General features: G+C 40.4%; 1 protein-coding gene across 28 annotated transcripts in view; it reads right to left on the reverse strand.

Annotated features, from left to right (window-relative positions):
• LOC136446713 (titin-like) overlaps positions 1 to 14,633 on the reverse strand; it is a 52,633-nt gene that overhangs the window by 17,249 nt on the left and 20,751 nt on the right. For all 28 annotated transcript variants that reach the window (XM_066445211.1, XM_066445224.1, XM_066445217.1 and 25 more), the window contains exons 2-6: positions 2,418 to 2,625; positions 1,799 to 1,969; positions 891 to 980; positions 429 to 569; positions 43 to 143 (exon numbers count right to left, since the gene is read on the reverse strand). In XM_066445211.1, the coding sequence (XP_066301308.1) occupies positions 43 to 143; positions 429 to 569; positions 891 to 980; positions 1,799 to 1,969; positions 2,418 to 2,625 (711 nt within the window). The remainder of the gene's footprint in view (positions 1 to 42; positions 144 to 428; positions 570 to 890; positions 981 to 1,798; positions 1,970 to 2,417; positions 2,626 to 14,633) is intronic.

The raw sequence follows: 14,633 nt of genomic DNA on the forward strand, positions 1-14,633 counted from the left end.
AGACTCAAAAGTTTATCGTTATGACTACGGAAGTGTCCTGACCTGCTCGAAGGCCCAGACAGAGTCAATGCGTGGCTTGATCTTCCCGTCCTTGTACATGTTCAGGATATCTTGGAAGGCACTGCGTACAAGCTCAATTTCACCTAGGGAGGGGGGCACAACAAAAACACATTAGAACACATGTCCAGGCTATATTCTCCAATTCCAATTCTTTATTTCTGTCACATCACATGTAGTTTACGAGATATCAAGAGTACTAAGTATCATAAAACAAGGAACCGATCCTCTTGATCAAAATCTTTTGACCAACTCTACCTTATATCCGAGAAGAACATACAGGTATGTATTTGAATTTGTGAAGACTATGTATTCTACATAATGTCTTGAGCACCCTAAATGTTTTCCTTTGAAGAACACACTGTTTTTACCTGTGAGGTGTGCAAGTTGGAAGCCAGCAATGGCCTTGTTGGTCTTGACCAGCGACACAGGGCTGACTGAGGTGGACTGCCACAGGGTCTTGGCCATCTTCATCAGATTCCTGTTCTCTCCCTTCACCATGTTGGCTGAACCTGAAAAGTACAGTTTTAGTCAGCACGGAAAGAGTAGAGTCTGATTATTACCACAGAAATCCTGTCTGGAGGTGCAGTAATTTCATCACCTGCTAGCTGGTGCTTTTGAGCTGACTGACTGGAAAGTAATGCATAGCAAAGTCCAAAGCAATAAACTACGGCATCTTTCCCTTCACCATATAGGCTGAACCTTGCAAGTTGAGAAGAAGAAACAGTAGTTTTCAAAAATGTTGGCACAAAAATGACTAAATGAATTAACATAAACGGCGAGGATCTATGGAGACCCTAAATGGGACAGGGAAAAGATTTGTTGAGACTTACCATAAGTGACGATCTTTCCCATTGGTCTGAGCAGCTGCAGACCCTTGGATGTGTCTGCACCTCCCAGCGGGTCCAGGACAACGTCCACACCTAGGGGGGAGGGGGGCAGGGTACATGTATGGTTAGTACAGATTTATACATTTCGAACAACCCGATTTGCTTGCCCTGTGCACAAAATACCTCTTTTTCTGCCCCCTACAATCTGATAAAACCACTATATTGCAATTGAAAGAGCCAAATCTTCATGATTTTGGAGTGAAATAGATTCAGGGCACTCTATTTCACTATTCAGCCTTTCTTTTTCAAGAACAACTTCATAATTTTCTTTTATACAATGGAGCTTCAACATTTATAATCCCCTAAGCAATTTCTTTCCCAACCTTTCTACCAGAAGTGCTAGTTTTTTAACCCTGGCACAGTCTTCATTATAAGTGAAACATTCTGTTTTCATTATCTCGGAGCACCCTTGAGTTAAACTGCTCCTTGCAACAAACAGGAAGGCGCCGTCCATCTTCCTATGGCAAGAATGGTTGGTATGTTGTCAAGGCCAAACTCCACCGCCACTGCTAACACACAGGGTCAGGTCAGGGCTGGTATAAACTGCCACTACTTACTTCTGTCCAAAATGGCACCGAGTTGCTAATGTTACACTTAGAGATGACCCAAATAACAGCGATCCTTCAAATTGTAATGGTGGTGATGCTCATGTCAAATGTTGCTATGCACCACAACGTTTCAAAGATTATTTCTAAGAAAAAACGACTTACAGTATGGTCGCAATTTTTTGTGTGGAAAAGGACAAAAATTGATGGGCATTAGTGATAAAATTGCCATACTAGTCCAGCATCAATGCAGCACCAATATAGCATTACACAATTTTGAAAGGGTAATCTAAGAAAATGGCGTACCTTTGGGGCTGATGTTCTTGATCTCCTCGGAGTAGTCTCTCGTCCGGTAGTCGATGGGGTGGTCCACGCCGTTCTCCTTGATGGCGTCGTGTTTGGAGGCGGAGGCTGTGCCGAACACTGTGACGTTGTCGACTGTCTTGGCAAGCTGCGTAGCGGCCCAGCCAACCCCACCTGCATCATGGGAAGGTTAACGACTGTCACAAATATTTTCCTTATTACAAAATATAGATTCTACCAACTAAAAGGATATCTGCTACCTCTCTTTTTTATTTCAGATACTCTCTTAAATGACCACTTTTCAATTCTTAAGAAATTTCTCTATGGCACTGCTGTACAAAAGGACCCGCCTCAAAATGTCAAATTGGCTGAAGGACTTTCATTCGGAAGCTCTGGATGGCAATCGGGAATCTTTTTGGACACCTTTTTGCTGTCTCATTTTAATTACAATGTGTACATTATAAGCCTCATTCTTTCATTAAAAAAGACTTCTGGAAAGGTTGTTTCTATTTTGAATTGGATTACCTCGTAGCTTTATTCCCAACACACTAAGTCTTCAACACTGCGAAACTTCCTTTCCTCTTCTAACACAAAAATAAATGAATGAACAGTGCACACTGACCTGCAGCGATGTGTACGAGCAGGCTCTTCCCGGGCCGCAGGTTCCCAAAGTCGAACAGCATGAAGTACGCGGTCAGGTAGCTGAGCGGGATGGCGGCGCCCTCCTCATACGACATCTCATCGGGCATGATGAACACGTTGGTGGCGGGCACAGCCACGATCTCGCGCCACATCCCCGTTTGTGCCAGGCAGATGACATTCTGGCCAACCTGGAAAACACAGAGTGCATCTCATTAATTATACTGCCAAATATGCTGATGAAGGTTAGACATCCAGGCAAAAAGATACATATTGGTAACAGATATAGGAACTGGATAGATTTTGCCCGACAATACAGTGAGACAATACATGTAGCATCCACTACCTTTTGTCTCTGTTTCCGAAATCCAAAAAGTTGATTAACTAACTGTTATCTTTTAATTTATACTGCCAAAATTTACAATCATTCCAAAGCAAGAATATCAAATATTATTTGGATGTCTGTACTGAAAGCTTTCAAGATCTATGGCCAAAATACATATCACAGCAAAACATTAAGATTTAACATAAAAATTTATCAGCAAACTAAGTTAAAATCAGTAAAAAAAGATAGCAGGAAAGCATAGCAATTGTATCATTCGTCCTTTTAAATAAGTGTTCATCCATAGCGCGGATGTGTAGCACATGTTCCATGATGAATGGAAAAATGGGTCAGTCGATATAACATTTGGGCGAGGTCAATGTATTTAACGGACTTCCTTTAGTACTTTCCTGTTTTCAGAAATATATAGGACACTTTTAGAAATTTGGGGCACGCTGACATATCTAAAACCGAGTCACTAAGATATTTGAGTTGCTAAGTTACAAATTTACCAGCTTTTAGATGACTGTATAACAACTATGGAGGACTGTTGACATGACAACCAGTGAGCATCCGATAATTACCGAAAGCGTTCTAATTTCAAACCTGCATTTCAGACAACTACCATATCTGCGACCATCGAGTCTTGCAACTACCTCTTTAAATGTCTACGTTTAATTCTTCACCACTATCATTCTGGTATTATGTTCACACATACTGACGTTAAAACACTAAAATTGACGAACCACCACCTTCCAAATGACCAGCTATGCTCATATCCATGTTACAGGGACACCAAACGACCCAGAATTATTGTTTGTTAATTAAAGACGCTTTCGAAGGAAGGGACAAAACAGGTGAGATAATTATGAAGACCACCTGTTGTAAAGATAGGTCTGAATCCAATTATGTACTTCCATCTCTACCTTTGATCTTTGCAAATGGTGGAAAGGACCTACAAGCCAGTCATTCTTGCTGTCTACCATTATCAGGTTTATCTCTCTACTAGCTTAAGTGTCATCCTTGTTAGTTCCGGGGCTCCCATACTTTTCCCTCAAAGTCTGGGAGCCCTGGAACTACCTAGGATGACACACCGGGCTATCTCTCTTCAGAGAAGACACACGGAGAGGTACTGCAAAGATCTAAGATTGTTACCAAGACAGTCCTTATCATTCCTATGGATCTATTAGAATTGAAACGTAGTAAACAACATCTGGTTCTCTTGGACCCAACTAGGCACTATTACATGCATCCAAACAGATTTTAGAAAGATTATGACATCCCCATACCTTTTGCTAACATCTTTTTTTACTACAAATCCTAGTTTATTTGAAAACATGACATTCTAATACTTGTAAACCTTTTGCAATTCTATACGACACAAACAATACTCAAATTCATGCCTTTTTTATTGAGATAAAGAAATTTTCATTCCATCTTCCATCAACACATGAATGCACCTTGAAGGGACTTAGCACTTGGCATTACTCAACTATTCATAAACACCACAGCTTTCTCCACACCACTTCTCACTGTAGACAATAACTACCCATAGATTACCAGCGACCTCTTGGTAAGGGGTTGCACAATTATCCCGACAAATGTCCCCAGCTGCTGTGCTAAACCACAATAAAGTATCCGCCTATCTCCGAACAGTTATTCAAAGGGATACACCACGATATCCCGACCAAGGTTATCAGTTTCTCTCAGTGGGGAACATCTGGGCAGGAGTAAGCTGACTGTGATACAGGGTAATTCCATCTCACCTTGTATCCTAAGGCAGTACAATCATCTTATTCCTATCGTATCACCTCCATGCAGGAAGCGGCATGCTTGACTTCTTTTTCTAAGAACGCTATTTACCAAGTCAAAGTAATGCACTTGAAAGTCAACCCTGGAATATACTGGAGATACACATCTCAATCTGACTGCAAAGCTTATCGTCCAATGGTCATATTCATAAGAAGGAGAGATACAGCTAAGTACAGTATACGTATGTATGTCTAACCTTCATCGACGTACAGTATATGTACGTTCAAATTCAATGTATTGGTCTTTTTGACAAGGAAAATCTAGTTATGAACACAAACCAATGGACAAGTAGTGTACTGTCATCTGCAGTACCAAAAAGCAGGACAAGGGGGCATCACTTCCTACAGCAGTATTCATGTTGCCGCTAACAGGCGGTGCCAGGCAGTGTTGATATCCGGACTCTTGCCACACAGGATATTTGCAGGAGCTTTCAGGAAATTGTGGAGGCCGCTTGTTGGGTTCGAAAGATACACACTTGACTGACAACACGCCAACAATTCTTCCAGGCCTGGAGCTTTATTTGTAGGCTGTAAGTGCACTCTAAAGATGCCAGCGAGACCTAACTAGGCTCTCAGTTCTAACTGAAAAACAGCAGGAAAGACTTCTACACAACAGTGCATCAGCAAACGACAGGGAAAGACAAAAAAAAGGAAAGAAAAATTTAGAGAAAAAAAGCAATACAAAAAGACAAGATTGACCAAAAAAAGAAAGAAAAATAGAGACATTCAGATCAACAAGAGGTTGAGGAAGACTGAATGAAGGAATGACAAAAAGAATGAGCTGCTAGGGGACCTAGACATGGCTTGACCAGGACGAAAGATACAATAAACAAATGTTCTGCTGCAGTACCAAGGTCACACACAACGGGATAAAAAATCAATCTTGACCTTAGTCGTTCCAATCCCTATTCACATAATACTTATCATCACAATCCATCCAGAGATTCTAGAAAGTTATTCTGACCACAAATATAAGAAAACATGACACACACACACATACACTGAGACCAAAAACAATACCTCACTTTTCATGGAGGTAAAAACAAAATGGAAAGAGACCAACATGACGATACATCAGTAGAGACTATAAAGTGTCCAGACTGCCTCAGCATCCAGACAGTAATAACCGACTATTGATCTGACTGCCCAAGACAAGCCATTCACTGAATGACCCTTACCCCCCTCCCACAACCCCCAGTTCCTATGATTGATTGGGATAATGGTGCGATCAATACTGACTTAATGTTTTAAAGCCAGAAAGTGGACCAGTGGGGATGTACTGCATGGCTTGATCAATGAGGTGTGTTACTGGTTATTAAAAGGTTCTCCGCACAGTTTGGACGGCTGCCATTCCTGGTAGGGTTCACCGAACAAGTCTTTCAAAATGTCAAGGTGAATTTCAAGACCCAGACTAATCGTATGTGCAGGCAATCTTTCAAGGGATAGATCATTTTACTGCAGGCTTTCCATGCGCTGTCATTTTTCAAACATTCAACAATATCAAGATGAATTTCCACACCCAGTCTTATCTATGTGTAAGCAATCTTTCATTTCAAGGGATGGATCGTTTAACTGCAGGCTTCCCATGTTGTCAAACACCCAGTATTGTTTGCATAGTTAACCGTGCATATCTTCTTCATCGGGTTATTGCACTCAATTGATATTACCGGGCAAATTCAGGTTGTAGAAGTACCAAGAACTTAAAACATGAATTTGACTACTGTGAATCTTCAAACTTTTGCAGTGGTTTTATTCTATTGGTCTTCACAGTGATCTCCCCACTTCCAATTCATGACACCGTGAATATGCATTTCTATCACTACCATACTACAGATTTGGTTTAACCAATTTAAAACACCGCAAATATCCCCCTTTCCCTCCTCAACATGATAGTAGAATTTATCGCATGTTAATCAAAACTGATATTGCTGGGTTTTGTTTTTTTGGGGGAGGGGGTGTAGATGTCAGGAGAGGGTTATGAATTTGCTCAATGTGTCAGACATGTGCTGATCCACTTACTGCCTTACCACAGAAAGATGCCAGGCTTCAAACGTGACCAGGAAACAGATGCAGCGATCTTGTCCCGTCGAGAGCAATTTGACTGGCTTTCCAGAATTTACCGAGGGCTTCGTTTACGAGAGACTGCAATAAGCGTATTTCAGGGCCGCTGACGTGCGTGAAGGCAAGATATAACCTTTTCATTGTCACGCTTTAGTGAAAAATTCCTCCTATTTTCACCTTCACCGAAGAGGTTACACTTTCTGGGGAATTTGGCGGTTTGTTGGATGGTTAGTTCAGGATACAAAGGCATTTGAAACAAGATATAAATACACTAAGACCGTCAATTTCTTTCAGCCAGGCGACTGTTAAGCCCATAGAGAAGGAAAATCCCAATCCAGCAATATTTCAAGGGTCTGTCTTCAATGCATCATTACTAGGATCATTGTTACAACGTTTATGCCATCATAAAACCAAAGTGGCAAATTGTATTGCACAAGTACCATACATTAGCAAGCTCACAGAGACACTTGAATTCTATCATGTTCAGTGGCACTTAACATCGAAGTGTTCACCGTAAAGGTTGCAATATACCAAATGACGAGAGAAATCGTCGCCGTAATTGATCGTACGTGACTGGCTCCGCGTATCGGATTCACCTGCGTCTGTGCTTAAACCAAGCTGTCAGCGAAACTGCCATAATTCTTTTACTGCGCCAGTTTTTTTATGGGTTGGGCAACATGGCTGGTAACTCCAGCAATTGAATTATACGGCAAATTACCTCCTCTAATGGATAAAATGTAAATAGTCCTGGGAAAACGCATCAAGGCAGCCCAAACTGAAATGTCCAGGCTAATTGACTAGAGGGGGAAGGAGGAATGATTTGTTTGGACTGGGATTTCCCTAGTGTCCTCTAAAAAATTAGATGGGTGTTCAAATGGATCACTGTTGAGTACAGGGCTCTTGTAACAGGGGACCGAATATTCATTTTACCGCTTCTAGCACGTTTTTTGTCTTGCAATGCAAAATTCTTTTGTCACTCTTGGAAAATATTGTCATAACCAAGTAATTTCGAGGTCAATAGTCTCCACAATCTACAGCCATTTTCTTTGATTTGGTTTCTGCACACCCTTCTCTTCTTGTTCCCATTACAAACCTATATGCCACCGGATATGATACCAGTATTATAACATCTTAATCAAAGGGTATGTCCTGTTCCATTAAAGCTCAGGAAAGTGGGTTGTCATTTGGTTCTAATTGCAAGGTACCACAGCTAAGGATATACATTAGTCCTATTCTGATTGTGTGGAGCTTGTTCCCCTGGAAAACTAAATAACTTGTCAAGATGGAAGCATTTAGAACCCCCCCCCCCCTGAAAAAAGCTAATATTTCATACACCTGTGTTGTATAAAAAGATCAGACTCCACTGTATATCTAAACCTTTTAAAGGGAAAACATTGAAGAAAACAAGTGGATTCTACCTTTCAAGTGGGACACTTTCCAGACAAACATTAGCAAAAGCTATTCAATTCAAAGTTAAATCCTCTACACAATGCCATAACAGACAGACTGTTTGACAAGAGATTTTGATGACTCAAAAAAAAGACAAACCTTTCCTAACCCTTCCCTTACTACAGGTCAACATATTCACAAATCTTGTATTGGGAACAGCATCAGTTAGTAAGGGTAGGGTTAAACACACAGGATGTGGTCACAAGTCATCATCACTGCGGTAAGGATTTTCAGGAAACCCTCTTCACACACCTTAACCTGTCCGTACAGGTGTGCAAATATGAGCACTACTTCATACAAAGAGATCAGTCATCTCGACCTGTACAGTCCTTTGATAGTTGTTTGCCCGCTGGACATTTCTTAGGACATTAAGGTCAACTTCTACCTCTCAAAACTTTCCTATGAAAACCCCAGCTGGACAAGCTGTTGCAAACCCGTTAAGCAGATTTAATGATAAAATATTTCACTCCCAAATAGCTTATTTCAGATGCAAATCATAAGAACAAAGAGGTAGTTGTTTTTAATTATTAGTCACCATATAGTCACCAAAAAGAAATGCAGCCTTGGGTTTGAAACCCTGCTCCAGAAATGTAACGCGACCCTTTTTACATGTAACTATGTCATTACTTCGGTTGAGTCACTTCCTGGGTTCCACAACTTGCTTCCCTTAAAAGGTCACAAAACTGGTCAAACGGATCTGCCCCCCTCCCCATGTTCCTCTGATCACATGACAGGTGCGGCTGACTGTCAGGTGTGACTAAGACGACAGGTGCATACAAGGGACATCTGAATAACCCATTAAAGAAATGAATAATTCTGTTAGTCAAATTTTCTTTTGTCTTACCCCTTTACTATAATTGAATTTCATGCTATATCACTACTCCACTTTGTTAATAGCATTTGAATAATACACATTTTCTGGCACTAATCATTCCTTTTCCTACAGCTTTCAATTTAACTTTTTTCCTGCTGGCTTGTACTGTAACACAAAATTTCAACAAATGATCACTAGATTTAGAGACGACCCTTTTGTTTGAAAGGCCATGGGCACATCTGGTTGTAGCAGTTGTTAAAAGGCGGTTCCCTTGGGTTAGTTGCGACATTCACACTGACAATGGCAGGACTGATGCTAGAATGACAGGACCTGGTGTGACATACTTTTTATCTGACTTGTTTCAACACCAATTCTTTCACCTGTTATCTACCACTAACTCTTTAGACCACACAGATCTGATTTTTGTTATGGAAAACTTGGAAGCCATGCAGAAAAAGACGACCCCAGAAAAGAAATAACACAAATAACATAGAAATCATTACAATCGTGCAGTGGTGTTTCAGCTGATCTTTTGTGGAATGTTATGTTATACTGCTGAATATAAAACATAATTGAGATTTTATTCTAATACGTTTTATTTTTCATGTCTGTACAAGAATAAAGATGCCTAAGACTGCAGATTAAAATCAAACATATTTGTCAACACTTTTATCTTCTTTTTTTCCCAAGAAATTCCCTTTGGGAGTCAAAAGTCCCTCTGACAACTAAAGTAAAGACCATCCTTTATCAGGTAAGGCTGTGTAATTCCTAACTGACAGACAGATGCGTCCCCCTGTCACTCATCCATTAGCAAGCTTTTTATCCCTAACAAGAAAACACCCCCACTTTGTACCATCTCATTTCAGTAATGGAGCCGGGCTGCTCTTCAAAGTACACTCCACACACTCCTGTGTGAAACATCTGTCATGGGGGCCATGCAGCCTTCAGTACTGGTGCAGTCCCAGAACTGTTTTTACTAGAAAACCAATTATATGTTATGAAATCCACAGAGAAAGTTGTGCCTAGGTGTAGGACAGTAAGTTTTATGTACATTTTTACTTTGTGGATCTTCTAAAATCATCTGTCATGGGGGCCACACAGCCTTCAGTACTGGTGTAGTCCATTTCTCTGAGCTGCTTTTACTAGAAAAGTGAAGCTGTGTCTAGGACATTAAGTTCAATGTGCATTTTTACTTCAAGGATCTTCTAAAACCATCTGTCATGGGGCCCATTTCCCTAAATCCAGAGAAACTTCTGCCTTGGACCTGTAAGTTTAATGCTCCTTTTATTACATCTTCTAATCCATCAACCCTACAGGTATTTCATATGGGACCACAATAAATTCTTCAATATAAATTACAATAAACAGTTCTCTTGTGAAGATATTCAGCCAAAGAACCACTTGATTCAAATTCAAACTGCTTTTATGGCATTCATTTAGCATTCGTTTCAAGAGCCTGTTTATTCGCAATTTCAAAACACGATGACCGAACTGTAAAAATCGAAAACATACTTTGGGTATCAAGCCTGTACTTATGTATAGGTGGCCTAAAACACTGGACAAACTGACCTAAGTTTTCAAAATGACCTCATCTTACAACACAAATGTCCAGATGACACAAGAGTGGGCCGCCCTGACCACAGGGTCAACAAACTATTTACCTTTTCTACCTGGGCGAACAATTTAATGATGTTTACACGTCTCCCCCTGTCCTACGTAAACACACCCACTACAGTCTGCTTGTTCTTCACCCATATACATACAGGACTGGGCAATAATTTAGGGAACAAACAACCTGAAGCACTGGACAGTGTGGAAAACAGTTGACACCTTGGGTAAGGTGATAATCCAAGTGTAAGAAGACGATACAGTACATCAAACCTTAAGCATATGGAACGCATGACAGTGTTGTTTATCTTCGAAAACACAAACAGGGGAATCCCTCTTAAATACTTGAAATAACAAGGGACATGGTACCCAGAGGGTGTGTGTACACTACAGTACAGGATGCTTTATTCTTCATGCCTATAGGCCAATAATTAGATAAATAAATAGATTGATCACAGCTAGTTGTTTTCCAATTATAGGTGACAGTGCAATTTCGTAAACAAGCTGATGTATGAAAAATACTCAAAAACGCCAATCAGTTGTATACCTTTCAGCATGATAGTTATTTTCTTCTGTGTTCTTACTCTGTTTATACATTGGTATCTAGAAGGCTTATGCATTAGAAGAAACAAGAGGGCACAAAGACAAACAAAAATTGAGGGATTCTTGTCAGTGTTGGACCAACATTTCTTACCAATTTAGAAAACACCCTGCAGAAATAATGTTAATTGGGCTTTTCCACATTTCTATCATTTGTTATTCATGGAGTGCCCCACCCTACCCCACAGCCAGGAAGAATCTAACGAAGGAATGAAATAAATGAGGAAAGACTGGTTTATATCAGGGGAGATCTACCATACCAAACATGCTTGGTAAATACTCAAGCGCTAAAAGGTAAGACAATACACCACATGGCTTCTGTATCCCTTGCAGCAAACCATTGGAAAAACACAAACTACAAAGGCAAGGAAATGCATTGAAGTGTTACTAGAAAGGTTTTAAAGAATGGAGGCTTTTGATGAATCTATTACTGAAATCTCATTTTTACCTGTCACAAAGGATTAACTTTTTATGCTTCCCCCACTAGAAACAAAAGCAAGAAAAAGCATTCAAGCGTTACTAGAGAGGATTTAAAGAATGGAGGCTCTTGATGAATCTAGCACTGAAATCTTATTTTTACCTGTCACAAAGGATTAACTTTTTATGCTTCCCCCACTAGCAACAAAAGTGTTACAGCACTAGAATTAGAAGGTTTTAAAGATGCAGTCTATTATTGCTGAAATCTTAATATTTTAACCTCTCAAAAAGGATTTACTTTTTATGCCCCCCTTACTCCAAGTCAAGTTCTCCAGTGTTGACAACAAAACAACGTTGGACGTCAGCCAACCATTCTCAAATCACAGGCCACCCTGGGACGTAATTAACAAACCGAAGTGCACCCATCTCCAGCTACGCACCCCTCTGTCTCACCTATCAAACCAACAAAAGGTAGTCACCATTAGCACCTGTCATACTATCTCCCTACAATTATATCTACCTGCCCAGGTAGAAATAGATCATTCCAGGTGAGTTGACAGCGCCTGGGGGGATGCAGGTTTCCCGACACGTGCATTAATTATTAAACATTTGCTGGGGGAGAGCCACTATTCTCCAAGCAGAGGTTTCAGTCGAGAGGGCTGGGAGTGGCAGCGCTTTTTAACGTTTCTCTCCCTCTACCTTTGCGAAAGAACAGAACGAGAGGGGGGAGAGAAATGTTAAAAATTGAGGCCACGCCTCCAACCTCTGCATGGAGAATAGAGTTCCACTACTTTACTGCAAACTGTTCAGTAAACAACCTACAGTTCATGCTCAGTTCTTAGCTTTAAAAGCAAGTGAGTTAATTCTTGTTATCACTGCAAATTATTGGTTAAAGAAACACTGACACCACTGTTACATAGTCATGCATTTCTTTTAAATCCACAGATTTTCTAAATGTGATGACAAGCACCGAAGCTATGTCCTAGAAGGAAAGACCATAACGTCATATCTTGTTGAAATATCAATGCTCTTGTAACAGAAAGGTGCGAATTGATCTATCATATGCTGACTGATCAAATAAAGAACATATTAGGGCAAACTGGAGAGCATCTATCTTAATCCTGTGGCAGACCATAGCCAGACAAAATCAAATAAAAAATGCAGGTACGATCAATAATGCAGAAGATAGGATCAGCCCTAAAGAGGCCTGAGGGGAAGAGATAGGCAAATCTTGGGCTATCAACTCAGCCAGGGCCAGGTGTGGAAAATATACCGGCACAGATTTATAATCTTGTGGCCATTATGAGGCCATAATGTCTAGATTCATCGGTTCTCTAATTTAAGTAAGTCACTCTGAACTGAAAACGCGAAAACAAAACCTAAAGGTAAAGTCTATCTTTGTACAGGGACAGAATTGTAGTCACATTCAAATTTTCCTTTCAGCTATCTGTTTTCACCTTGTCCTCTCGCTAATATCTAACTTGAAACAGAATAATAAATGGGTATGGCCTACTTATGACTGTTTCAAAATTTTTTTAAAGCACAAAAACAACCATGATAATGATGCACTATCACGCAAAATACCACTTCCCGTATTTCCATATTCCTTGGAAAAAATGGGCTAACTCTAAAACTAACTTTAAACACAAACTTGTTTTCACTTGAGACAAGCAAACGTAGCCCGGTTGGAAACAGACCCCAGAAATCCTCCATAGATTCCAACTAGCAGGGCATGCATGCTAAATGATTTACACTATGGGCACTGACACAGACCCTACACCCGACCTGTGACCTCAACGACCTTGGAAACCGAACATATGGAACCCTTCTTCCACATCAAGAAAGGACACCGCTTTCCCTCTTCAAGATTCTGTGACAAAATAAAGTCTTGCTAAGAACAACTTTCCCCGAAAAAACTAGGTCATTACTTGAGGTCTACGAAAGTTTTTCTTTGCCATAGTGGTTTAAGATATAAATGCCCCAAGTATTCAAGCTTTTTTGTCAGTTTTACAACCTTGTTTATCAGTTTTATGTTAATACCCAACGTTTGTGGCTTTTCAAGGATGTTGTGGGTGAACTATTTGAGCATGTTTGTTGCGCTTTGCCAAGGCAATGGCAGGACATAACTTCTGTTCTTTCATCACCCCCTTATCAACAAAAAAATTCAAATCAAGGTCCACCGTCAAAATTACATCACTTTTTATGCCTGCCTAGTCATAGTTCATCTGTAAGGATGCTATCCAGGTCTATCCCAAATTACCACACAAATCATGCCCTTCTACTTTTAACACCTACAAATTAGAAGTTGAAGTGGCAAGACCCATGTCAAAGTTTGCCTAGAAGAGGAGGGGTGAACGAGAAGAAATTTTGACCCCCATTTTAATCAAACTTCAATCTCTTCCATATCATAATATACCGACTCTTGTCTATCAAGAATTTCACGAATGCCAAGGTTTGGTCAAGACATTAAGCAGCTAAATTCTGCGGAAAACAACAACGCCACCAAAAGTTCTGCTTTCTAATGTAACACAACCACCACACAAGGGCTATTCACCCGTCTGTAGTGCTATATGTTCAGGAGAACCTGGTATAGAAAACATGTTCGGCAGAGAACTTGTCACCATTCCAAAGGTCACCTGAAACCACGTACACCCCCGACATCCTGAAAAGGTTTGGTCATCGGCCAAGTATGTAGCCCCAGCTATTGGAAACCCCTCATTTCCATACCACAAAGCCTGCACCTATTGTTATGCACATATTCTTGAAGAATCATGGGACAACACTTCCCATTTTCTTGGTTTCACAATGTAGACACGCATGCATGTATCTTACATTTACAACTGGAAACTAGCAAACATCCATTTCTAACTAGCAACTTGGAAAATTTACTACGAATTCTTTTGACAAAAGAAAGGACTGGAATTCAATTATTTTGTTTCATGCGAGTCATTGGGAAGGCATGGCCAGTTTCAGAGGAAACACAAGTACAAGTTCGTGCTGTTGCAAACCAAAGGCAACGCCCACTTTAGCAAGCAAGCGTTACAGAATGTTAACTGAGGCCATTGTTAGCATTCAGCAGAAAAATGAACTGACTCACAGCAGCGAGTGATCTAATAC

The sequence above is a fragment of the Branchiostoma lanceolatum genome, chromosome 13 (genome assembly GCF_035083965.1).
Source record: "Branchiostoma lanceolatum isolate klBraLanc5 chromosome 13, klBraLanc5.hap2, whole genome shotgun sequence".
Classification (NCBI taxonomy): Eukaryota; Metazoa; Chordata; class Leptocardii; order Amphioxiformes; family Branchiostomatidae; genus Branchiostoma; species Branchiostoma lanceolatum.